This window comes from Leucoraja erinacea, chromosome 9 (genome assembly GCF_028641065.1).
Source record: "Leucoraja erinacea ecotype New England chromosome 9, Leri_hhj_1, whole genome shotgun sequence".
NCBI lineage: Eukaryota > Metazoa > Chordata > Chondrichthyes > Rajiformes > Rajidae > Leucoraja > Leucoraja erinaceus.
In genome coordinates this window covers 53200396-53228065 of record NC_073385.1, presented here as the reverse complement: position 1 = coordinate 53228065, position 27670 = coordinate 53200396, and the positions used below count along the sequence as shown (strand labels likewise).

The following is a 27670-nucleotide window of genomic DNA, read 5'->3' as shown; positions in this document are numbered from 1 at the left end:
AGAATGGTATCAAATGTGTGAAACACAATGTTCATCCACAAGCTCACTAGTATGGAGAGAATTTTGCTGGAAGAATCTATCTCGCTTTTTTATAACACCCAAAATAAAAAGCAGACAACTTGCTGTCCAACAACACTGTTGGAGGCTGTGTGGGAGTACGGAGGCAGACCACTCGCATATTTTCTGGAACTGTGTAAAGATAAGGCCTTACTGGGAAAATGTTAATGCAGCTGTAAATAATATCTTGGGTTGTAAAATCCCAAATACCTGCCCTGTGATGTATCTGGGACGTATATTAAAGATAGTGAAAAATAGAAGATACATATTTGATTGAAGTTTTGCTTGCAGCAAGTAAGAAGGCCATTACCAGGCAGTGGCTTAATGAAAAAAGTCCAAAACAGGAAAATTGTGCAGACCAGTGGTTAGAAATTGTCAGTGTACAGAGAGACAACGAAATGCTTTAAAAATATGGATTGAAAAACAACATATGCAGTCCTTGAGAGATCAATATGGGAGAATTCATTTGAGAAAGAGAATCATTTGGAAAAAAATGGACTGTTTATTTGAGCCATGACACCAATTAGATAAATGCCGAGCTAGATATGGGAAGATTGCGTTGTATAGAACTAGATGGTATGTTTGTATGAATGTTGAATTATCTCCAGATAACTAATCAATGTAATGGTTTTTCTTTTTTTAATTTGGTAAGTGAACCACACGGTCTTATTCCAATTTTTTTTTAAATTTACTTTTTTTTTCTTCCCCCCCCCCCATCTACTTATTTTTTTATTTTGATTGCTGTTTTTCTTACTTTGTTTTATTTATGGTGTTGCACTGTTTTGAAAATATCTCTTAAAAATCAATAAAAATTTAAGTGGAAAAAAAAAGAAACACACAATGCTACAGCTCAGTGGTAAAAAATATCTCGGAATCACAAGGTGGCTTTCAAACCCTGTTCTGAAGATTTTTTTTAGGATGACACTTAAATGCAATATTGAGGGAATAGGGAGATTATTCCAGAAGTAAAGAACTGGTCTGCACACACTAGAAGAATAAAGGATTACTATTTTGAGAGGGCTTAACATGATAGATTTCAGGTGGCTGTTTCTTCTAGCTAGAAAGCCATGAAATAATTGGCTTCACTTCAGTACAAAGGGTGGTCTATTCAGAACTAAAATGAGGAGACATTTATTTACCACAAGGGGTGCATATTTTGGAATTCTCTACCATAGCAAGTTGTTGATATTCAGCATTTTTGTATGGTTGAAATTGCTAGATTTATGGACACCAAGGTAATCAGACGGGAAAGTGGACCAGAAAGCGGATCAGCCTTGATCTTACTGAAAGTTGCAGCAGCCTCCAAAATTAAGTAGCCTTTACCTGCTATTTCTTGCCTCTTAAATGTTTATCGTTTCTACATATTTCAACAATTTAAAGCCACTGCAATCTAGCACCTCATGACATGCAGAATGCATTCCCAGAAACAACGTGCCTCTGGAGCCAGCACAAGGGGTTATTATCGTAGGTATTTGAATATAGTGTGAACCCCACCCTCAATTTGTGGTCCCACAACAATAAATCAGTTACAGTTTGATGTTGTGAGGCCGACTTGCACTTGGTCTATGTTCTGCATGCCAGAAACATTCTGCACATTCCCGCCCTCCCCACAAATCTAATGTGCTTGATATGGTCTCTCTTGTCCATTGAGCTTGCTACCATGGAGAAATTACAAGATACTCTCACAATTTAAAAAAAAAATGTTTTCCAAACCTCTGGAAAGTCACAGCTAATGTGTTTAATACTGTTAGCTACTCACTTTTATACATCCTCATAGCCACTTCCAATATTACAAGTTTACTCTCACACAAGTTTTTCAAAAAATACGGTAATCACTTTGCCAAACCTCTTTAAAGTCAATACTAATGTGAAAATATAATACTGTTGAGCTATCATCACTTGTCTCATTCAAATTCCAAATCAATATCAATAAACTCACGTAGATATTTAATGACATTGATATTAAATTCAAGATGCCATAGAAAACAGAATAAATCACAGGAACAGGCCCTTCAGCTCACGATGTGCATGCTGAGTGCGATGCCAATTAACCTAATCCATAAACATGATCCAACATCTCTCCACACTCATGTGTTTGTCTAAAAGCCTCTTAAATGCCACTATTGTACCTGCCTCCACTAACACCGCTGGCAGCCATTCCAGGCATTGAACCACAAAAATCTTGAACCTCCTTTAAATGTTCTCCCTTTCACATTAAAGTTACACCCTGTGGTCTTCGACAGCTCCACCCTGGGAATAATACTTCGATTAATTCTCTCCTCAACCTCCAAAGCTCCAGAGAAAACAATTTGTTTGGCCAACCTCTCCTTGTAGCCGAGTACGCCATTCACAGGCTCAATGTAAAATGATATATTATTACATTTTCCTGGAGAATTTGTCACTGTGATGCTAATTACTCCAATCTCATAACCCAATACAAGATTTAAAATAGCTGCTCTTCAACTTGTTCCAAAGTGAATTGTTCTAAAAAAATCTCAAATATTTTTATTATCAATTGTCATATTCTCATTTGGATATACTAGTATTTCAGCCTCTCTGCAAAGACGCACACTTTAACAACCTCACTCTCCTGTTCTGCACCAAATCTCTCACTAATATTCACTCTAGCCTTTGGGTGCCCTACAATGTGCCATACTAAACAGCTGAACTTGTACTTTTGATTATATTGATGGACATGGCAACTTACATAGCCTTCCATGCCCTCCCGAGGACTCCAGTCTTTCCAACTGATTCGACCAGCTCGTACTCTGATTGCTTCATCTGGCCAGTGCAGTTCTCTCCTCTTGGACATATTGATGGCTTCCATGATTTGGCCAGTATCAATAATCTGCAAATATCCATGACAAAAAAAGCACCAACGTCAATTGGGAAATTATTTTGCACAATGCTCTACCATTTGAATAGAAAAATTATTTGTGGAATCCATTTCCAAAATTTCTATACCATATTCAGCATTTCCAAATTGCAGACTTATTAGGATCTGCCATTATAAGGGGCCTCATAAATAGCATCCAGGATAAATTGAATACCTTTGCATGAGTATTTATTTTGATGTTGATTCCATGGGAGGGAAAGTTTGAGTTCTTGCTCTGGTTTTGACCTGTCACCACAGATGTGATGGACGAAGCACTGCCTGAGCTCTTTATTAGTGTTTACTTTGATCACTGAAAGTTCCACAGCATACTGTGCTCTAGATCATTAAGAGAATGGCCAACAACTACAGCACAGGATGGAGCTCAGCATCTCTGAGCTATGCAATTATGATTTGCAACGTTAGAAATTCAAATCAATTTATTTTAAATTGAAACAATTTAAGTGCCAATCAGATTTAAACTTAACAAAATCTACAATTCACAAGTAGTTTTCATTAAATTCAATATTTAACATTTTGACGTATGCAACGGTTACCTTGGACTAAATACTGCATACTTGTGACATATTTTATCTCACAACGGACTAACTCACAGGAAAACCTGAATGTTCAGCTGTCCATGGGACACAAGAGAAGCCCATAGACATGCTGTTAGGCTTAACTTGCAATGATCTGAAGGATGGATCTGTTCATAATCAGAAATATACGTGGATAGATAGTATAAAACTTCCAAATCACAGTCGCCTTCACCCAAGAATTCACAGTCTATTTGCTGTTTCATGCACAGCAGCTGCAAAAAAAATCATAGTGAGAACTACATTGGCTGGGTTGCAGTGGAAAGTGACAGTCATATAATTATGCAGCACAGAAAGGAGACCTGCGGCTCACTGTCTATGCCAAACATCAACCTCCCTTTACACTAATCCAAAATTAATCTTTTTTTTAAATTTTCTCCTCCCTAACGAGGGACAATTTAAATGGCCAGTTAACCTTATAACTTGTACATCTTTGGCATGTGATAGGAAACCAGAGCAACTGAAGGGATCCAACACAGTTACACAAACAGCATCCGCGGTCAGAAGTTGAAACAAGGAACTGCAGATGCTGATTTACAAAGAAAGTACTGGAGTAACATCAAGTCAGACAGCATCTCTGGAGAACATGGATAGGTGACGTTTTGGATGGGGTCCCTTCTTCAGACTAATTGTGTGGGGGGGGGGCGTCAGAGAAAAAGAAGGCATGAGAGGAGGGCAGGACAAATGGCAAGCAATAGGTGGATACAGGTGATGGGGGGGGAGGGGACGTTTGATCGGCAGGTGGTTAGACAAAGGGTAGGGGTGAAAAGACAAGGTGTGAGATAAAGAAAAAAGAGTGGTGGATGGTAAGGCCAGAGGGAGGAACATAGGTAGAAAGAGGAGAGTGGAGACATAGATGTGAGTCCAGTAGGGCACAGGGGGGTGGGGGGGGGGTCACGTTTTCGCAGTTACCTAAAATTGGAGACTTCACTCCTGTCTACCCTATCCATGCCTCTCATAATTTTATACACTTCCAACAGGTTTTCCTGCAACCATCAGTGTTCCAGAGAAATCAACTGCCCTGTAACTAATACTCCTAATTCAGATATCATTAATTCTAAGCCTAATATGAGATGCTGTAATAAAAAAGGCCCGGGACAGAAAGGTCACTATGGGAATTGGAAGAGGAATGGAAATGGTTAGCAAACACAAGTCGGCTTTGGTGAACTAAGTGCAAGTGTTCAGTGAAACAGTCACCGCATCTATGCTTGGTCTCGCCGGTGTGCATGGGGACTACTGGATGCAGCATCCAAGGTCAGGGTTAAGCCTCGGTCTTTGTCACAGCTGCTCAACGAGCTGTACCACTGAGCCACCTTTGACTGGGTTGCAATTTGGGATCAATGTCTAAATCCAATGTGGGACAGGGTATTGTGGGTCACTGGCAGCCAGAGATTCCAATTTTATTCCAATATTCAGACTGCAAAAAAAATGAAAATTGTTTCTGTTGGCCCCTGGTATTCTCAGACCTGTCCAAAACAAAGATTTGACCCCTCTGTTGAATCCAGTGGCCTCATTATCCCTCCTGTAGCCTTTATTTAAAAAAATGCTATGTTCCACGATTAAAGAGCATAATTCCTCAATGGGGAAATGGCTGAAGGTGCACCAACAGAACACAGACCTAAATCACTTAACTCCACTGAGACTATTACAGAACTACTATTTTGAGAGGCTCTCTTATGGCTTCCTTCTGTTGTTATTTAATGCAAGTTTAACAAACTAATCAATAATAAACTGATAGTTGGGAATTAAAGCCCCGGACAACGAGTGAGAGATGATTGTTTTAAAGCAAATTGAGTCTAGTCACAAGTAATGCACTCAGATTCGAATTCTTAGGAATAATTATCACCAGCAATTTGTCCACGACGAGCCACATTGAAGCAATGGCCAAGAAAGCACTTCCTTCGAAAAAGGTTTGGCATGTCCCCAATAATCCTCACCAACGGATGCACCATAGAAAGCATTTGATCAGGTTGCATCGCAGCAAGGTTTGGGAACAGCTTCATCCAAGACCGTCAGAAATTGCAGAGAATTGTGGACGTTGCCCAGACCATCACACAAACCAACTTCCCATCCATGGACGCCATCAGCACCACGCTGCCTTGGCAAGGCCACCAACATAATCAAGGACCGGTCACTACGCTTTTCTCCTCACCCATCAGGCAAGAAGTCTGAAAACGCACACCTCCAGATTCAGGAACAGATTCTTTCAAGTTCTTATCAAACATTTGAACTGTCCTCTCACCACCTGGAACAGCGGATACAGTAGATGAGGTCGGAGGAGGTGCAAGTGAACCTCTGCCTCACCTGGAAAGACTGTTGGGGTCCTTGGATGGAGTCCAGGGGGGTGGTATAGGGACAGGTGTTGCATCTCCTGCAGTTGCAGGGGAACGTACCTGGGGAGGGGGTGGTTTGGATGAGCAGGGACGATGTGACCAGGGAGTTGCGGAAGGAACGGTCTCTGCGGAAAGTAGAAAGGGGTGGAGATGGAAAGATGTGGCTGTTAATGGGATCCCATTGGAGGTGGCGAAAATGTTGAAGGATTAAATGCTGTATGCGACGACTGATGGGGTGGAAGGTGAGGACAAGGGGGATTATCCTGGTTACGAAAGGGGGGAGGGGGAGCAAGAGCGGAGCTGTGGGATATCAAGGAGACCCTAGTGAGAGCCTCATCTCCGATAATCTGGTATGGAACACCTCATCCTGGGCACAGATGCAGCGTAGAGTAGGGGATAGAGTCTTTACAGGAAGCATTGGTGGGAAGTGTAGTCTAGATAGCTACAGTGCATTCAGTAGGTATTAAGACCCCTTCACTTTTTCCACATTTTGTTATGTTACAGCCTTTTTCTAAAATGGATACAATTCATTTTTTTGATCATCAATCTACAAACAATATCCCATAATAAAAAAAGCAAAAACGGGTGTTTAGAAATGTTTGCAAAGTAATTAAAAAAAAAAAACTGAAATACAGGTGCACAACCTTTTATCCGAAAGCCTTGGGACCAGACACTTGTCGGATTTCGGACATTTTCGGATTTCAGAATGGAAGATTTTTAGCGTAGATTAGGTAGGTAGCGCGGGCGGCTTGAAAAGTCTGGAGCAGCTGCCTCCTCCCCGGAGACCGGGAGAATCGTTGCATAAATGTTAGTTAGTTAGTTTGGAGGGATTTTATGTGGTGGTGGAGTAGGGGTGAAGGGGGAAACTTTAATTCTTAGTCCCCTACCTGGTCGGCGACTCCCAACCTCGCGGAGCTGGGGGCTCCGTCCGGCCGCGGGCGGCGCCGGTTGGAGCTCCGACCCCGGCAACTCTACCCCTGGCTGCGAGTCGCTCCAAATCCAGCGCGGCCCGCGGCCGGACGCCCCAACTCCGGGAATGTCGGGAGTCGGCGGCGTCGCAGCGCTGGGACACCAGCGGGGAGCGGGCAATGCCTTACCGGGTCGCCGTGCGGCAAGCTCCGGAGCGCTGTGGCCGCCGACACACATCGCGGAGCGTCGCTGGATTTGGAGCCGCGCAGCTGGGGGCTCCGTCCGGCCGCGTACGGCGCCGGTTGGAGCTCCGACCCCGGCAACTCTACCCCTGGCTGCGCGGCTCCAAATCCAGCGCGGCCCGCGAATGTTGGGAGTCGGCGGCCACAGCGCTCCGGAGCTTGCCGCACGGCGACCCGGTAAGGCATTGCCCGCTCCCCGCTGGTATCCCAGCGCTGCGACGCCGCCGACTCCCGACATTCGCGGAGCTAGGGCGTCCGGCCGCGGGCCACGCTGGATTTGGAGCGCCTCGCAGCCAGGGGTAGAGTTGCCGGGGTCGGAGCTACAACCGGCGCCGCCCGCAACCCCACCGGCCACAGCGCTGCGGAGCTTACTGCATGGCGACCCGGTAAGGCATTGACCGCTCCCCGCCTCTCCGACCAGGTAGGGGACTAAGAATTAAAGTTTACCCCTTCACCCCCCTTCACATAAAAGCCCTCCAAACTAACTGACTAACATTTAAGCAATGATTTACAGATGTTTAAGCGTCTCCCGGTCTCCAGGGAGGAGGCAGCCGCTACAGTAGTACAGACCTGGGTTGACCGTGGGTCGTTTTGGGTCAAGTTTGGCGCCAAACGCGAGCTTTGGTGCGCAGACGACATCTGGAAAAAATGGCCGGTTTTCGGAGCTTTTCGGTTTCTGGAACTCCGGATAAAAGGTTGTGCACCTGTATTACATTTACATAAATAATCAGACCCTTTACTCAGTACTTTGAGGCACCTTTGGCAGCGATTACAACCTCAAGTCTTCTTGGGTATGACGCTACAAGCTTGGCACATCTATATGTGGGTAATTGTTTGCATTCTTCTCTGCAGATCCCTTCAACTCTGTCAATTTTGAGTGTCATAGCAAAGGGTCTGAATACTTCTGTAAATGTGATATTTCAGTTATTTCTTTTTAATTACTTTGCAAACATTTCTAAACACCTGTTTGGTTTCTTCATTCTGAGGCATTGTGTGTAGATTGATGATAACAAAAATATGAATTTAATCCATTTTTAAATATGGCTGCAACACAACAAAATGTGGAAAAAGTGAAGGGGTCTGAATATTTTCTGAATGCGCTGTATGGGAGTCATTGGGTTTTGTAATAGATGTCTGTCTCCTGTGATGGAGATGGTGAGATGTCGGAGATGGTCCAAGTGAATTTGAGTGCAGGATGGAAATTAGTGGTGAAGTTGATGGTCAGTGAGTTCTGCATGGGTGCAGGAGGCAGCACTGATGCAGTTGTCAATGTAGCAGAGGTAGAGTTTGGGGATAGGGCCAGTGGAGGCCTGGAACAGTGATTGTTCGACGTACCCTACAAAGAAGCAGGCATAGCTGGGGCCCATGCGAGTGCCCAAAGCTATGCCTTGGATTTGAAAGAGGTGAGAGAAGTCAAAGGAGAAGTTGTGAAGGGTAAGGACCAGCTACGCTAGTCGGAGGAGAGTGTTAGTAGATGGAAATTGTCTGGTTCTGCAGTTGATGAATCTACCTCTTTGGAGACCCTTGAAGCATCTTTAATTGGACTTTATCTTGCACTGAATAATATACCCTTTATCCTGTATCGGTCGGTACACTGTGGACAGCTTAATTGTAAACATGTATAGTCTTTTCGTGGACTAGATAGCACGAAACTGAAATGTTTTTCACCGTACCTCGGTACACGTGACAATAATAATCTAAACTAAAACTAAACCCTCTCTATGAATTTACTTGGAGCAACTAAATACAACTCTTTCACAAAGGACGGATGAGCTCCTAGCGAGCCAACGGCCATCCACACCAGTAGAAGTTGCGATCACTGTTGTATATAATAGCATTGTTAAGCAACGTGCCTGTTCATGTTCTCAACGATGATGATGATTCACTACAGGTTAAGATTAACATATTTCCCTGATATCTTACAATGATTCTATAAAATTGAATGGACATTTATACCACACAAATTATGACTACAAGAAATTAATAATGTTCTAACATCAGTCTATATTGTAAAATGTAACACAATTTTCTCCATTTCACAACAGAATAACACTTGAAGGGATTGTCCCAGGATAATACATCCAAAAACCATGTGATAGCATACAAATATTAACAAATAAAAACATTTTCTTCGTACTGCAATCATGCAAAGTAAACAACTGTTAAATTAACTGAACGTTCTTACTCTTAACACGTGCCCTGGGGCATTCCCCAGTAGGAGCAACACAGAAGCCAATTAACCTACAAACATGCACATCTTTGGAATAGGGGAAGATACCAGAGCACCTGGAGTAAACCAATGCAGTCAGAGGGAGAATGTCCAAACTCCACAGAGACAGCTTTAGGATTGAACCCAAGTATCTAGTGCTGTGAGCCAGTAACTCTACCGCTGCGCCACTGTGCCTTCCTTATTCTTTAGTTAGACATAAATGAATGGTACGTCAATACTGCTAATATTTACCAGGGAACAACTCCTTTCATAGAAACATAGAAACATAGAAAATAGGTGCAGGAGTAGGCCATTCGGCCCTTCGGCCCTTCGAGCCTGCACCGCCATTCAATATGATCATGGCTGATCATCTAACTCAGTATCCTGTACCTGCCTTCTCTCCATACCCCCTGATCCCTTTAGCCACAAGGACCACATCTAACTCCCTCTTAAATATAGTCAATGAACTGGCCTCAACTACCTTCTGCGGGAGAGAATTCCAGAGATTCACCACTCTCTGTGTGAAAAATGTTTTCTTCATCTCGGTCCTAAAAGATTTCCCCCTTATCCTTAAACTGTGACCCTGCACAGGTGAACTGTTTCACCTGCACATCTTTAATAAATCTTTTCAATGCTTTTGCTTTACTGCTGAGAAAAAAATAGTTCCCTCCACAACATTGTGAACTAATCAAGCAGATAATATGTATTTATATTAAAACAAAATGGAGTGAGAAATACTGATTCAATGACAAATGGCCCAGTCATGACTGGCAAATTTGCCCAAATTAGGAGACGGAGAAAGAGAGAAAAATGTTGAGATAGAACTTAGTGCATCAAGACACTACACACCAAGTATGGCTTAGATCTTTGCCCTGAGCTCTTTTTGAGAATATTCTGCAGAACTTTGTGGCCATGCTGACAGTTGAACATATGTGCTCATTAATTTAAAATTGCAGTTAGTAACATGTTCCAATTTAAGATTTGTCAAAGTGGCAATAAGGTTAAAGATGGCCCTTTCCAGCCTCTAGATTCACAACAAACCAATAAGTGAGGGGAATAAACGCAAAGCAACTGAGCTGCTTAGGTTTTGTCACCTGGGCCCCAAGTGTCACTGTTCACATTGAGCCTGTACAGTTCTACAGGGATGTTTATGGGTGGCTCTAAGATTTGAATGGAAGAGCAAAACAGTAAATACACAATGCTATGACATGTTGTTTCCAACTTGTGCAAATACATTTTTTCTTAGTTTGTACACACCTGGACTTTGTAGTTCGGCCCATCTCTTTTGGCAGGTGTGTTAAATGCTGTGCTTGAGTTGCTGCCGGACTGAACATCTACGCTGGTGACACCTTCTGATCCCAGTAGTCCTGCAAGTGTGTTGCGTTTGTAGATGGGAATACTCTGGCTGGAACTGCTGGAAGAAGGCTGACCACACTGTATGCTCAGAGTGCCTGTCTGACTCGATGGTTCTATCTGGTTCACCATGGACAGTCGAGACTGGATTGAGTTGGGCAGGTTTCGCAACGATAACTGGCTGGTGGAGGAACGGCGGCATGGTACCAGGCCAGTGGCAGACGTTCGTAAGGAAGAATGGCGACTGTTATACCGATATGAAGACTGGCTGGCAACTGAGGCACGTGCGGGGGAATGTCTAACAAGGCTGGATTGTACCGAGTGGCTGCTGTGGCTGGTCCCTATGAAACCAAGGATAAACACAATCTTGTAAAACACAGACAAACTGAGATCACTGTCCAAATTTGATAACTCAATAAATAAACTTACAATGTCGGTGTTTAAAAACTTTAGACCCAAATAATTTCAAAGAAATGCTCTCACTGGAATAGTGTTTGAATTCACACTCTCATATGTTCAGGTCTAAACTGAAACGTGACGACAGTAACAAGGCTGCTAAGTAGCTGATTCAGCAGGTGACATAGAGGCCTTGTTTGCTTTCTAAATCAAACAGATTTGCTGCTTCCCTCCAAAATATTAAGATGAGGAAATCCACTCGATATCTGTTCCTTATCCAATCTTATGAAAAATCTTTAATAGAAGTTCCTTCTGAAACTATGAAAGATAAATAACTGGAAAATGTAATTATTTTCTCTCTACTTCCCTACAAAAGGTATCCTCCATTTAAAAGGGCATGCACTATAAATGTAAACAATATTTCACAATTTGTTCTGAAGTGTCCCTTCAAATAATTTAAAAGTAACTAAATAGACCTTGTGAGAAAGAAAATCGTAAATACTGCAGCTGCTAAAACTCCAGAATTAGCTTCTATGTTAATCTTGACAATGGGTATAAAATTGATTTGAGAAAATTTAACGAGTTCAACTAAACCAAAAAAAAGGTTTGGCTCAGAAGAGACTGAGCTAACACCCAAGCTATAGAAGTTATACTTGGACCATGCAAATTATTCTAGTGCAGTAAAAGTCGTCTCTGTTAAAGATCATGTCTGATGTAATGCCTCACAGCTCCAAGGGCCCAGGTTCGATCCAGACCTGAGCTGCTGTATGGGCAGAGTTTGCACGTACTCTCCAGGACTGGATGAGTTTCCTCCATATCTCAAAGATGTGTGGGTAGGTTAATTGCCAATGTAAGTCACCCCTTAATATAAAATAACGGTGAACATAAATGTGAATTTGATGAGTATGTTTGACAGAGAATACATTGCAGTTCTACAAAGGAAAAAGGAGAGGGAGAACAAAACCTACAGGATTGCTCTCCTGATTGCTCGCATGGAAGTGGTGGGCCATATGGTGTCCTGTGCTGTTAGAAAGCTAGCAGAACAATGCAGGACAGACAGAACTGTTTCATCGCTGCCATAGAGTTTCTACTATGCCAGGTGACATTTGCTTTTAAATTATTACACTGCAGTGCACCAGAGATATCCAGGATGTTTGGTTTCAGCTGTCTGCTCAAAACATGGACTGGAAACCGAATTCCCATCACTGTCAAAAACATTTAACGTTTGTTTTGCACTGAATGTACGATTTTAATCACAGTTACTAACTTGACTTTTGAAAATGCAATGTATTACAGACTTCTGCAGCCTTACCCAATATGGGCAGGTTAGTCGTAACAGGCGGCTGGAGTCCTGCTCCAGGCCCATGTCCAGCTGGTCCAGAGCCTCCATGGGAAGAACTACTTTGGGACTCATTTGCAGTCACATTATTACTGGCAGTGGAGACTCCTCCCGCATCAGAATCCTCAATATTCCCACCGCTGTTACAACCAGCACCACACCCTTTCCGTAACCTGAAGGGAAGAGTTATAAACCAGTTAGAATTTGTGGATTACTTGTAATTTGTGTTAAACGAGAAATAAAATGGTGAGGAGCACCATACAACTAGGTAAGTTCAGAGCAGAGCAACACATTGGTGTCTTACTCATTATTCTGAAGCAGTGGATAAGCCAACATAATACTATCGCCACATCCTCACATTGGAGCTACAAAGTTATATTTCCAGCTTTACATTGAAATGCGCAAACATTATAACATTGTGTACTCCTACATCAGGGGTCGTCAATATGGTTCTGCATAGGGGCCAGGAGGCATGTCTGTGAGCGGATGGCGGGCCACATCTATCACGTGCACACATGGATCCCGCCCCGGGTGGCAGGCATCAAATCACATGTTCACATAGATCCAGCCCTAGTTATGGGCGCTCGCGAACATGGCGGACCTATGGTCCATTGCCTTGGCTCTGTCCTGAAGGCAGTGGCGAAAATACTCACACTCACTCGTCTCTGGCCTATTGACAACCCCGTTCCTGACAGTGAAGCCCAGATACAGAAGGTGCGCAGCCGTGCTGGCGGCTTTGTGCAGGATGCGGTACAGCCAGAGCTCGCCGCTCGCCGCTGCTTGGCGGCTCCGCCATTGCGGCCGCCAACTCAGGCCGCCTTGCATCCTTGCGCCTGGGCGCCGCGGCCTCAGGCACCGGAGTTACCAGAGATGACGGAAGTCCGCGGGCCGGATAATTACGGCAAAAAAAAAAATGCCTGCGAGCCAGATGATTTCAGTTACGGGCCGCATTCGGCCCGGGGGCCGTGGGTTGCCAACCACTGTTCTACACAATATACATTATGAGTTCAGATCACCCTTTTCTTAGTTAGCAAAGACAGAACCAGAGAAAGAGAAAGAGGAATTGCATCCTGTCAGTCTACATTGCATTTTTAGACATACATCAGAAGTGAAAGTATTCTAAACCATTGACCCGTAATATACCCTTTAAAAATAAACCAAGCAACATAATTAAAAGTAACCATCATTGCTGCAAGAAGAGTATTCCCTATTGCTTACAGGCGTCAGAGTTCATAAAGTAAGGGCACCACATCGGCATCAATTTCAAGCATAAAACAATTTAATGCCAGGGTCAATATAATTGATGTGAAGGAAAACCTCAGAATGCATTTAGAAATGACAAGTAACAGAAGTTATGTGTAGGAAGAAACTGCAGATGCTGGTTATATACTAAAGACAGACACAAAATGCTGGAGGAACTCAGCAGGACATACAGCATCCCAGGAGAGAAGGAATGGGTGATGTTTCGGTTATGGTCAGTTCCAACACAATATCAGTTTTACATCCATTCATAAACTTACCTAGATATGCCACAGCATTGAATGATATTTTTCTTTCCTGAATAAAAGTATGTTAGCAAGTGAAGGAGTTACCTGTGCCATGTAGACACGATGAAATTCCTTATGTTTGTGATGCTTATAGGCCCTCCCAGGATAGTTTTCAGCTGCTCGTGTGTATCCGAGTAGGATGTTGTGAGTGGAGAAACATAAATCGGGTAACCAATTGGCTGGTCACATGAAGAGTTGATCATGTTCCTTAAGGCTTGCTTTGCATTTTGGATGCTTCCTCGTTCTGGGTTGCGGTTTCGCAGGAATACCAGCTCCTGCTGCTGGCCAGCCCACAATCCCCGGACACATTCTTTGTTCACCTGCACACAAACACCGCAGTGTGGATAAATATTGCACACACACCACTCATTACTTACCGTTGCTTTTTATTTAATTCCGCCATCTTTCCGGTCTGACAAATACAATTTTTGTCTTTCTTCATAAAAGATCAAAGTGCAGACCTATTATCCCTCAACAGGAAGTTCTCAACCGACAGTGACCTACCATTTCTAAAATGCCAGCCCCAAAAGAATAGCTGGAAATAAAATGATATACAAAATTATTTCCCACACGACTATGACAAATGCAATCTCTCTAACCTCAACACATCTGATCACACTATTTCTTTTAATGTCTCTCTAGAATTGTCCAACTGGGTAGGAGCACAATTCCAGTCTGATGAAGTGTTCTGACCCGAAACGTCACCCATCCTTTCTCTCCAGAGATGCTGCCTGACCCACTGAGTTAAGGGCCTGTCCCACTCACGCGACCTTTCAGCGACTGTCTTCGACCTTCAAGCTCGAGGGCACTCGTCTGAAAAACCTCGAGCTGCATCGACCGTCAGTGATGAAACCGCGAGGTTGATCGATCGACCACACACACACACACACACACACACACACATCTCAAAGGCGAGTGCCAGGGAAATCGGGGGAGCGCTGTCTGAAATTCACACCCGCGATGAACAGAAAGATAAAAGACTGCTGCACTGTGTACAGTAAGTCCTTTAGAGAGCACGGAGGGGGGGAGGGGAGACAAGGGGAGAGAGGTGGAGAGATGAGAAGGGGAAAGAAGAGAAGAGAATGGGAGAGAAGTGGAGAGAAGGGGGTGGAGGGGAAGAAGGAGTGGAGACACTTTTAAGAAGCCAGACAACTTTTAATAAAGTTTAGCGGGCATTTAACTTTACCTTGGTCGGTTTTCCTTGGTCCTGAAAACTCCACTGAGCCAATTAAAATGCCCGGTCAGCGAAGCAGATTGCCTACGGCTGCCCTTGACTGCCTATAACTACATAGCGACCCCACTCCACTGCACTACGAGTTCAAAAGAACCATGCTGATCAACATGCTGAAAGATTTTCGACCAAACTGAGGCTGCGAATATGCGGGAACTTCCCTCGAGCATGAAGGAGAGTTCCAGTGACCTCATAGGACCACGTGTCGAACATGATGCGAGTTTGAGTCGAGGGCAAACTTTTCTAAACTCACAGATTAGGTCGCCGCAGTGGGACAGCCCCTTTACTCCAGCACTTTGTCTATCTTTGGTATAAACCAGCATTTATAGTTCCTTCCTACACATAGGAGCACAGTTACCTGTTTCCACACTTTATCTACCCAGTTGGAACATGGAATCAACCTCAGCAGCTTCTCTTTCTTTATTTCTGGTTTCCACCAAGATCCGTCCTTACCTTTGCCCTCTTCTACATGCATCAGCGACATAATAATAAAAATATTGTTTCCACATGTTTTCTTACAACTATCACCACATCACAATTCCACGTTCCCCTCCAAAGTCTTACTTGCTAGTCTGATAGCACATATTGAAATACATGTTCTGCAATTAATTATTGGAAAGATTCAAGATGATCAGAAAGATAATTAACGACTGGAAAGGTCTTTTGTTCCTATCCATGGGTTAATTCCATCTGGTGACAGACCAATTTCCCTCTGTGAAAATAAAGATGTATCGTATCGTATCTACTTGGCCAGTATAGGAGTAAACTGCACTGTTCTAACACTGATGTCAAATTAGATCTTACAATGACTTTTGGATCACACCAACAATCACAGTTATGATACGGTTAATTTCATCTCCCTCATATTGCCCGATTCTGGCTCAGCCTTACCTCATGCATTGCTTAAAACCTTATTCACATTTTTGTTTGTTCTGGGCTAGGCTATTTATTGCATTCCTCTTTAGCCCACACTCCCTTTTTCATTTTTCTATAAAATGTTTGGACACATCACTGCTCACCAGACTCAGAATTTGAACTCGGTCTTGCTCTCCCCTCTGCTCACCAAACCATATTTAATCCCAGATCGCTCCACCATCGCAAATTATATAACTTCAGATCTTAATCGACCTCTGGTATTCGCTCACTATATATCTCTCTATTTCTTCTCCTTTAATGAGTTCATCAAAAATTTCAGCACAGCAGATGCAGGGCAACACTAACAATTCAACTCGTGAATATCACCAGGTGATATTTTCTGAAAATGGAAACTCTGGGCTTAAGATCAAATTTTAAACTATTTCATGTCAGCTGCAAACAAACTATTTTCAACTGCATGAATCACCAATATGTGCAAATCTTACATGTGTGAGGCACCAAACTGAATAGGAACATAAGGTCATAAGGAATAGGAGTAGAATTAGGCCATTCAGCCCATCAGGTCTACGCCATTCAATCATGGCTGATCTATCTCCCCCTCCTAACCTCATTCTTCTGCCTTCTCCCAATAACCTCTGACACGTGTACACATCAAGACCCTGTTATGGATGAGCCTCTGGCCATACATACACCACATGGGTGTGGGCTGCATAAGGACTACAATTCTAGGCATCTGATAGAATAACATAATCTCAAAGCAACGCACCTTAATGACTCGAAAGCTGAGATATCGCTTGTTCAACATGATGATTTTATACTCATTGGTCCCGTCATCCATAACATGCCGCAGTGCCAAGAGTGAGGGAGAGTTTGAGAGCACCGCATTTCTCCAGGCTGGGTCTCCTTCATGAGCTATGACCAAGTTCTGCTCATGGGATGTTATGGCATCGAACAACACCGCTGGATCATCATATTCATCAGGCGAGGTGAAGTGATCCTAAAGCGACAAACAGGTTGAGCTCAAAGCAAAGCTAATTTTACAGTCAATGCAATAACAGAAGTACAAGTTAGCATTGGGACTGGGGCGGAAAGCGACAGCTTCACTGAAATGTATAAGAAAGAACTACAGATGCTGGTTTATATTGAAGGTAGACACAAAATGCTGGAGTAACTCAGCAGGTGAGGCGGTATCTCTGGAGAAAATGAATGGGTGATGTTTCGGGTCAAGACGCTTCTTCAGACTGATGCTAGGGAAGGGGACGGGACAAAGATAGAATGTAGGTGAAGACAGTAAGCCAAGTGTGAGAACTAGGAAGGGGAAGTGCATGGAGAGAGAAGCAAGGGCTTTAATATAATACAATGTAATATAATCACAATAAAAAATGTATTGTGTATTTCAAAGGATGTTTTCTCTTTTGTCATGGAAGGCCCACTAACCCACTAATAGTGTGATGATTTATAACAAATCGTGGTGGTTCTGCTGACTGCAATTCACTATGTGACCTCAGGGCAGCCTTGAAGCCAGTATGGTTATACCTGCTCTTACATGAACACAATAAACATGGATAAGCAAATAAATGTAGTCATTCAGAAATGCAATGAATTACCTACCCCCTTTGAAATTAGGCATTGTTTTTAAACAAAAAACAATGTTAATTTTTGAACAGATAATTTGAAGTTCTTGGTTTAATACAGAGATACAGCGCGCAAACCGGCCCTTTGCCCCACTGAGTCCACCATCGAATATCCGTATACTAGTTCTATGTTATCCCACTTTCACATCCTACACACTAGGGGCAATTTACAGAAGCCAATTAAGTTACAAACCTGCATGGTGTTTGGAATGTGAAAGGAAGCAGAGCACCCGGAGAAAACCCAGGTGATAGCAGGGAGAACGGGCAAACTCCACACAGACAGCACCCGTTGTCAGGATCGAATCCAGATCTCTGGCGCTGTGAGGAAGCACCTCTACCGCTGTGCCACCTGAACAAAATCTTGCATAAAATGTTCTGGCATCCGATGTACTTGCTCTCATAGAGTTATAAAATTGTACAGCGCAGAAACAGGCTATTCAGCCCACCTCATCCACACCAACCAATGAGCCCCATCTGTATTGGTTATCTCCCGGCACTTGGTTCATAACCTTCTCTGCCTAAACAATTCAAGTGTTCATCCAGACGCAAGTGTAAAAAACAAAGTGCTGGAAGATGTATAGAGATGGAAAAATTGAGAGTAAGGAATGATGTCCTTGCAAGAGGCAGGGTGGGAAGAGGTGCAGTCAAAGTGGCTCTGGGGATCAGTGGGTTTGTAGTTGGTCAGGCAATGGTCTGGCTGCTGTGATGGAGACAGAGAGATCGAAAAAGGGGCAAGAGGTGTCTTAAATGAACCAAGTTTCTTCAGTAAATGCAACTTCCCCCATGCTGTTATGGATTAAGCCCTCCCGTGTCCCCTCTGGTCTTCCGCAGTTCTGCTCTCGCTCATCCCAAATGGAATAAGGAGAGAGTTCACTAGTCCTCACTTTTCACCCCTTCTGCCTCTGCATCAACACATCATTCCCCAACATTGCTGGCACCTGCAACATCATCCAACATCTTTCACATCTTCCAGTCCACATCTTGGTTCACTTTCCATGGAGTCCACTCCCTCTGCAACTCCTTGGTTTGCTCATCCTTTCCCGGCCAAGCCACCCCCTCACCAGGCATTTTCCCTGCAACTGCAGGAGATGCAACGCCTGTCCCTACACCTCTTCTATCACTTCCATCCAGGGACCCCAGCAGCTCCTCCAGGTGAGACAGAGGTTCACTTGCACCTCTTCCAATCTCATGTTCTGTATTCAGTGCTCCCAAAGTGGCCTTCTTTACACCAGCAAAACTAAGCGTAGATCAGGCAACCATTTCACCAAACACATGCACTTTTCAAAACAAGGCTTGCTGCATCTCCTGGCTGCGAACCATTTTAACTCCTCTTCCCATACCGACCTTTGTCCTGGGCCTCCTGCATTGCCAGAGTGATGCCACACATAAACTGGAAGAACAGCATCTTATATTTCATTCAAGTGAAGGTATGCATAATGGCTTCTCTAATTTCAAGTGAAACCATCCCTACATCCTTCTCTCTAAGTCGGGTTCATGGATTTAAAATCTAATTAGGATTAGACTAATTGTGTTCACCAGGGATTCTCAGTGATATGATGGATTGACAATCCAAAGCATTAAGTAATGAAGAATCAATAGAATTATTCTTAAAGGTTTATTACAGATTTATAAACTCAGACTCCTGTTACCAGTCAAGTTTACCTTCTGCATTTACCAGTGGCCTACATTACCTTTTCTTGCAGCTCATGATTTGTTGGCTCAATTAGGTTATTTACATTATTTAATCTACATCTATTAAGCATTTGTGTCGATATGACCTTAAATTTAAATGAGATCATCTGTAGTCAATAAATTACATTCAGTTCATGACTCATGCATAGCTTCTTCCTTTGATGATTAGGCAAGAAATAATTAATTCTTATTCAACAGCTTGAAAGTCATCAAGACTTAGTTAATTAAATATATTTTCATTTGAACTGGTTAGTACAAAACATTTAGAAGCCAAATCAAGTTTCATTTGGCTATTTTTAATAAAACGATAATGGTCAGAAGGCTTATCTGGTTGCTCAGCGTATATTTTTCAAGATGCTCCATCTACAGTATTCACACTTGCCTGCATTTGGCACACATCCCTCTAAACCTTTCCTATCTAGGTACTTGTCCAAATGTCTTTTAAATGTTGTTATTGTACCTCCCTTAACTATTTCCTCAGGCAGCTCGTTTCATATTCGCACACCCTCAGTGAAAAAGTTGCTCCTCAGGTTCTGATCGAATCTTACCCCTCTCAGCTTAAATTTATGCCCTCTAGTTCTTGATTGTCCTATCTCTGGGAAAAGGGCTCAGTGTATCCACCCTATCTATTCACCACATGATTTTACACACCTCAGTTCCAACGAATGAAGGCCTAGCCGCCCAACCTCTCCCCTTGTAGCTCAGGTACTTGAGACCCGACAACATCCTTGTAAATCTTCACTGCATTCTTTCCAGCAATGGCATCTTTCCTACAACAGGGTGACCAAAATTGAACGCAATACTCCAATTGCAGCCTCACCAATATCATGCTCCACGTTATATACTTAATTTCCTGACTGATGAAGGCCAATGTGCTGAAAGTCTTCTCTACCACCCTATCTACCCATGACACCACTTTCAGTGAACTATGTGGTTCCACTCCTCAGTCCCACTCCTCCACAGCACTCCCCAGGGCCCTGCCGTTCACTGTAAAGGATTTACCCGGTTTGAATCAAATGCAACACTTCACACCCAACTGAATTAAACTCCATTTGCCATTCTTTGGCCAACTTCACCAGCTGATCATGATACTGCTGTAATTCTTGATAATCATCTTCACTGTCCACGAACGACATCACTATTTTGGTGCCATCTATAAACTTACTAACTATGCCTTGTACATTCTCATCCAAATTGTAAAGCATTCTAGTGCTCTAAATGCCACCTCTAATACACAAAGTCCAAGGGAGAATAACACAAAAAAAAGTCCTCATCTTATCTTGCCATCATCCTCCTCTCAGCCTCCAGGCTGGAGTGTTATAAGGTGAACTCTCTGCACTTATCCTTAACAAAGCACTTGCACCTCAACAGTCTCCGCAACATGTCTGCTCCCGACCGACCACTCTACTAGTGTCTACCTTCCTTTTATACACCTCTTAGAACAGTCACTCTGCTCCTCCTCTCAGTTGCTCACTCAATAGTGAAACTAATCTGGAATACAGCCACTTTCCCATAGGACACAAAGGCCACTATTTTGAACTTCTTCACAAACGTCTCAAGTTTACCTGATGAAGTTTAAGGGACATTCGTATTCCAGGAACTACCACTTTTCTCAGCAACTCCATATCAGCGAATATCCACTCGTCCCGTACAGACGAAATCCGAAAATCTCCCTTGAACAAAGCATGCAGGCCGTACAGAAAAGATTCAAGATTGCTGAAAAGAAACATGCAAGATAGTCATCAACTGTCACATTTATGAAACTCTAAAAAAAGTTCATTAACTATAAACCACACAATATAGTAAATAGGTGCAACAGAGAATTGATGATCAATCCCAAATTGTGAAGATGTAATCAATTCCTCCTTCCTACTGGTCTCCTGATTACAATTTTATTGTAGTGCAAAGCCCAAGAAATAATTTCTAAACACACCTTGACTCTTGTAGTTTAAAAAAGCAGCAGACCCTGCCGCTTCAAAACAAATGATCAATAGAGGTTGAGGGGAAAATGTCACCCAATCCTTCTCTCCAGAGATGCTGCCTGTCTCGCTGAGTTACTCCATCATTTTGTGTCCATCTTCGGTGTAAACCTGCACCTACAGTTCCTTCCTACACAGCCCATTACATCAGGCATCTCCACATGGGGATCAGCGGAAGACTGCGGCTGCAGACGAGAAGTAGGACTCGACTTCTCAGCCGGTAAGTCAGTTTATAATCTTCCTAAATGTACACAGCTTTGTCCCTCAGTGCACTTCTCATCTCACCACCATTCTTCCACTCTGACCAATGGATCTTTGGCTTCCTGCACTGTTAGATAAAGGCCCTATGTAAGTTTGAAGAACTACAACTCACCTCCTTTTGGGGCATGATACAGCCTTCCAGACTCAATATCAAATCCTCCAACTTGGATAGCTCACTCATACCTCCTGTCCGTATCAGAGCCGACTATTCCTGCCTGTTGTCATGTTGGCTCAATTTTTCTATTTTATTTGTGTAGTCTGGCCTGCTGGGAAGTCCTGTAGCACATTTACACTGACAAAGAGGTTTCGTGTGCTGGTAACACAGCGGGTCAGGCAGCATCTCTGGAGGGCATAGATAGGCAACGTTTTTGGGTTTGGAGCCTTCTTCAGTCTGAAGAAAGGACCCCACCTGAAAGATCGCCTATCCATTTCCACCAAGGACGCTGCCTGATCCACTGAGTTACTCCAGCACTTTGTGTTCTACGCAAGATTCCAGCATCTGCAGTTCCTTGCATCTCTGTTGTGCTGGTAACTGCTTCTCATTAAGTCAATGGGGAATTCAGAACTGAATCCAGCTGAATCTACACAATTATCGGTCATGCTTTCAAAATAAATGAGTAGAAAACATAGCTTTCGCATCGTCGAAAGCTAGCAGGGTTTCTCTCTTTCTCCCTGGTCTTGATTGTGTGCTGTGTAGAACCCTCTGCTGTATCTATCAGTAAGGATAAACACATATACGAGGAGTGATGTTGCCAGGCAGTGAGGGCACTTGGATCAAATTTGCCCTCTACATGGGCAATGTCACCATCTTTTTCTTGGCTATACGGTTGGTCCGCATATTGATCAGCATCAGCGACAAGTTTGATCTGGCATCAAGAATCAGATTAAATCGCAAGAAGAGCAAGACCATGCTCTTTGGAAACTCGCAACCGACTTTCAGCCCCGTTCATCATCAGGTCCGGTTCGATGGGGTAGAGGCGTACAGCAAAAATTGGATGGATCGGATAGCTAGGGGCAAACAAAGATTAGGACTGTGGAAAACGCGCTCCCTCTTAATCACTGATAAAATTTGCTCATCAGGTGCGAGGGGCTGCTTGGCGGTTGTGGACTGGGCAATGTTCACGGACTCGGCAACGGACCTGACTGAATACATCACAGTCGTCAGACTTCATAAGGAAATGTGTGGAGGACTGCGTTCCAACAAAAACCTTCCGAATATTTCCTAACCAGAAGCCTTGGATGAACCATGAGATCCGCATTCTCCTGAAGACCGGGCATTCAGGTCTGGCGATGCAGAGGTCTATCAGAAGTCCAGATACGACTTTGGTAAGGCCATCAAAAAGGCCAAAAGGGACTTCTGCTCTCAGCTGGAGGATGAGATGGATGTTCGGCAACTGTGGCAGGGCTTGAATGCCATCACCTCCTACAAGGCAAAATCAGGAGGCGGCTCAAACAACAGCGAATCATCACTCCCTGACAAGCTCAATGCGTTCTACGCACGGTTCGATAGGGAGAACACTGATGAGCCTTCTCGAGCCCCTATTCGCCCTGACGGTGTTACAGTCACAGAGGCCGACGTCAGAAGATCCCTCAGGGGGGTGAACCCTCGGAAAGCACCTGGACCTGATGGTATATCCGGTAGAGTTATCAAGACTGGTGCAGAACAACTGGCGGGAGTTTATGCGGACATTTTCAACCTCTCACTTCTGTGGTCTGAGGTTCCCACCTGCTTTAAGAGGGCATCAATAATACGGGTGCCAAGAAGAGTAAGGTGACATGCCTCAATGTCTATCGACCAGTGGCACTAACGTTGGTGGTGATGAAGTGCTTTGAGAGGTTGGTTATGGTGCACATCAACTCCTACCTCGACAAGAACCTCAACCAACTATAGTTCTCTTACCGCCACAACAGGTCAACGGAGGATGCAATTTCACTGGCTCTCCACTGGACCACTCGTACAATTATAAAATCCTATGTCGGGCTGTTGTTTATAGACCACAGCTCAGTGTTTAATACCATCATCCCTTTCAAGCTGTTTACCAAGCTCACGGAACTGGGTCTCTGCGAATCCCTCTGCAATTGGATCCTCGACTTCCTCATCCACAGACCACAGTCTGTTCGAATTGGAGGAACCACTTCATGCTCGGTAACAATTAGTACGGGAGCACCTCAAGGCTGCATGCTCAGCCCCCTGCTTTACTCACTCTATACCCATGACAGTGAAGCCAGTCATAGTGCGAACTCCATGATCAAGTTCATCGACGGCACCATTGTAGTTGGATGAATCACAGATGGGGACGAGTCAGAGTATAGAAATGAGATCGATTATCTGACCAAATGGTGCCAGCACAACAACCTGGCTCTCAACATCAGTTAGACCAAGGAACTGATTGTGGACTTTGGTAGGGGAAGGATGAGGACCCACAATCCTGTTTATATTAATGGGACGATGGTGGAGAACGTCAATAACGTCAAATTCCTGGGCGTGCATATATCAGAAGATCTTTCCTGGAGCCAGCACACCGATGCAATTGTAAAGAAGGCACATCAGCGACTCTACTTCCTGAGAAGATTATGGAGATTCGGCATGTCGAAGAGGATTCTCCTACACTTCTACAGGTGCACGGTGGAGAGCATTCTGACTGGTTGCATTGTGGCCTGGTTCGGCAACATGAACGCCCAGGAGCGAAAAAGACTACAAAAAGGTGTGACCATTGCGCAGTCTTTGACCTACGGCTTTGACCTCCCCACCGTCGAAGGGATCTATTGTAGTCGCTGCCTCAAAAAGGCAGCCAAATTCCTCAAGGACCCACAATCATCCTGGCCACACACTCATCTCACCACTGCCATCAGGAAGAAGGTACAGGAGCCTGAAAACTGTAACGTCCAGGTTCAGGGACAGACTATTCCCCACAGCCATCAGGCTATTAAACACAACGAATAAGCTATGAGCTCTGATCTGCAAAAGACTATATTATTATTTGTTATTTGCACCATATTTGCTATTTATTGAACTTTTCCCATTATGTACAATGTTTATATATTCACATATTCTGTTGTGCTGCTGCTGCAAGTAAGAATTTCATTGTCCCGTCCGGGACATACGACAATAAAACACTCTTGACTCTTAACAATGTATTAAGAACTTTGCATGCTTTTTGTTTTCTATATATTTTTTAATACAAATAAAATTTATTTTTGAAATACAATACAAACCTTACCCTATCTGAGATATTCTCCTTGTTCTACACATTCCTCCCCCACTGGAAACTAATGATTTTTTTCTCATAGCCTGTTCCAATGAAGGGATCTGAAGCTTAAATATAGAATAGAATAGAATAGCCTTTTATTGAATAACTGCTATTCCTATCACAGATGTCACCTTTAAATTAACTGGCCAGTAGTTTTCAGCTGTTTGAACAGAACAAATTCAAAATAATTTGAAATTATGCATCTTTTAAATGGAAGACAGAAGATTCAGAATTTTGGGACTGCAATAAGCTGGAGGAACTCAGCAGGTCAGGCAAAGCCTACGGAGGGAAATGGACCATTGACATGTTGGGTCAGGACCCTTTATCTGGACTGAAAGGAGTACAAGAGTCCCCCGACTCACAGTCAGAAGAAGGGTCTCGACTGAAATGTCACCTGTTCCTTTTCTCCATAGATGCTGCCTGACCCGCTTAGTTATTCCAGCATCGTGTGTCTATCTTGGAAGTACAAGGGAGATGACCTGCATAAAGAGATGAGGGGAAGGTTGCGGGATGTCTTTTAAATAATTGGTATGACACATTGCTGGATTTCTGATTCAATTTATTTTTCAAATAAATTACCTCAATAGTTGTTCTGCTATCTCTTTGCTAACATATCCTAATATCTGAAATCTCAGTTTTTCACAACAATTTTTGACGTTTAATTATCACACCTGGAAGCAAGCCAACAATTAGGTAATAAACCTGCTACAGTTGAAGCTTATCAAATATTTATCATTGCAACAGTTTGTGACAACCATGTCTTAGGCCTTCCAGTAGTTCAGGAACAACCCCTGGCACTTGAAATAGTGCATGTACTTTGATGGGCAGGAATCCAGCATGAGTGCACAATCCACCATCCTTGAATCATTAAATCAGTACCTGGACATGTGGTGGGAAGCTGTCCCAAGAGCTCTCCTCCCCAGCACACTCAGTCCGTAGCACAGAATCACCAACGGAGAGTCTCTCTCTGAAGACAAAGGCTGAAAATGTTCAAAAAAACAAAGCATGAGTACATGCATTGCCTAAGTTCACAAATTGCCCTTGCCTTACTCTGCCACCAAGGAACATTTTAATCAAGAAAATATCAGCATGATGTGAACATGGAAAAAAATATGCCCTTCAATCTCACAACAGGAAATCATATCTTTGAGCTACACAATATCAAAACAGACAAGTAAGAAGAGGTTATTAACAAACAATTATTTTTTTTAAATGCGAGGATTTTGTATTGTATTAATGGCCAATACTCTACTGCTCACCCATCGCCCATTTAACACCATCCAGTTTTAAACCATGTCAATCCATACATCCACTTTCAACCGTAGGGTCTTATTTTTGAAGCCTTTATGTGATTTACATTGAAATACTTCTTACATACTAAAGATGCCATTAGCCATGAAGAAATATCTATAGGTTTATTTTTTCATTCACCCCCCCCCCCCCCCCCCCCCCCCGACATAATTTTGCCCATTAAGTTTTTCTGGTGTACAATGCATATGGAACAAAAGTCTAGAAACCCAGTTAGAAATTGAAGAGCAAACCAGTTAGTTGACCTTCTGCCTTTTCCCTTCTCCCCTTACAATTGCTCGGTGTCAATATTTATCTAATTCAATTTTAAAAGCTACCCCCGAATGTGCTCCCCTTGCCCGTCCAGCAGGGTTGTAGATCATACCTTTTCTCTTCGTGAAGAACAGTACTGGATCCAATTTAAGTAAACCCCACAGAAACTGTCTCTTGATACACCAGCCAGCCTGTGATCATAGTCCTCATCGATGTTAGGATTAAAGGTGGGATCCACGTCCACATAATTATGGCTAGTACATGCTCGAAGCCCATCCTGCATCGTTTCATTTGCAAGCCATTCTTCCAGCTTCGAAGAAGTTGCAACATAGAATAAGATACTCTGGAAGCAAATGAAACAACAGAAGGTAAAACAATTGCTGTTACATACCTGTAACCTTTCCCATAGAACAATAGTTACATAAATTAAATTATATTAACAATGATCATCTCAAAACCGAAAAACTTTGATAATCCAGCATCAGGGACGGCACAGTAGCACTGCGGTAGAGTTGCTGCCTTACAGCGTCAAGGACCCAGGTTCAATCCTGATTACGGGCGCTGTCTGTATGGAGTTTGTACGTTCTCCCTGTGACATGTGGGTTTTTTCCGGTTGCTCCGGTTTCCCCCACACTCGAAAGACATACAGGTTTTTAGGTTAATTAGCTTCAATTAAAAAAATTATAAACTGTCCCTCATGTGTAGATTACTGCTACTGAAGATGGATCGCTGTTCAACACGGACTGGGTGGGCCTGAGCCCTGTTTCGACACTGTATTTCTAAAGTCTAAAGTCAATAGTTGCCATAGTTCAGAAATCATGGCGACCAACTTGAGCATTAGTCCAGAGTGTGGCCAGACGGAGCAGACATGTAGCCCGAGCCGGATTTTGGGTCTGGCACTCCTGAGGTCAAGAATGAGGGTAGGTTTGTGGCCAGAACCATAGGAGTATCATTCAATTGTACAGAAGATCTGCTGTTCTGGACCCACCAAAGTCACAAATGTGCTGGATTATCAACATTTTACCTTAATAAAGCATTGAAGGGCCATGGAATCAATTTTTTTAACATTAGCCACTTTGTTGATTTTATTCTACCTTTCCCATCTCCCATTATTCCTGTGTGCTCTGCTACAAACAGCATTAAGGACCTTGCCAAGGCTGTTCTGTCTTTCAATAACAACTCTCAGGACAGCAGAGCACAATTTAAAATATCTCAGCCAGGACCAACTTGGCTTGACACACATCACACTACTTGTTCAAAGCTGCATGTTGGTGATACATTGCAGAGTTCTCACAGTTCGGCTCCTGAATACCCCAAATGAAAATAATTACTC

General features: G+C 43.3%; 1 protein-coding gene across 3 annotated transcripts in view; it reads right to left on the bottom strand.

Annotated features, from left to right (window-relative positions):
* pcnx1 (pecanex 1) overlaps nucleotides 1–27670 on the bottom strand; it is a 211281-nt gene that overhangs the window by 4054 nt on the left and 179557 nt on the right. For all 3 annotated transcript variants that reach the window (XM_055640828.1, XM_055640829.1, XM_055640830.1), the window contains 8 exons: nucleotides 26450–26680; nucleotides 25657–25757; nucleotides 20852–21002; nucleotides 16727–16957; nucleotides 13899–14173; nucleotides 12280–12479; nucleotides 10476–10912; nucleotides 2765–2905 (listed from right to left, as the gene is read on the bottom strand). In XM_055640828.1, the coding sequence (XP_055496803.1) occupies nucleotides 2765–2905; nucleotides 10476–10912; nucleotides 12280–12479; nucleotides 13899–14173; nucleotides 16727–16957; nucleotides 20852–21002; nucleotides 25657–25757; nucleotides 26450–26680 (1767 nt within the window). The remainder of the gene's footprint in view (nucleotides 1–2764; nucleotides 2906–10475; nucleotides 10913–12279; nucleotides 12480–13898; nucleotides 14174–16726; nucleotides 16958–20851; nucleotides 21003–25656; nucleotides 25758–26449; nucleotides 26681–27670) is intronic.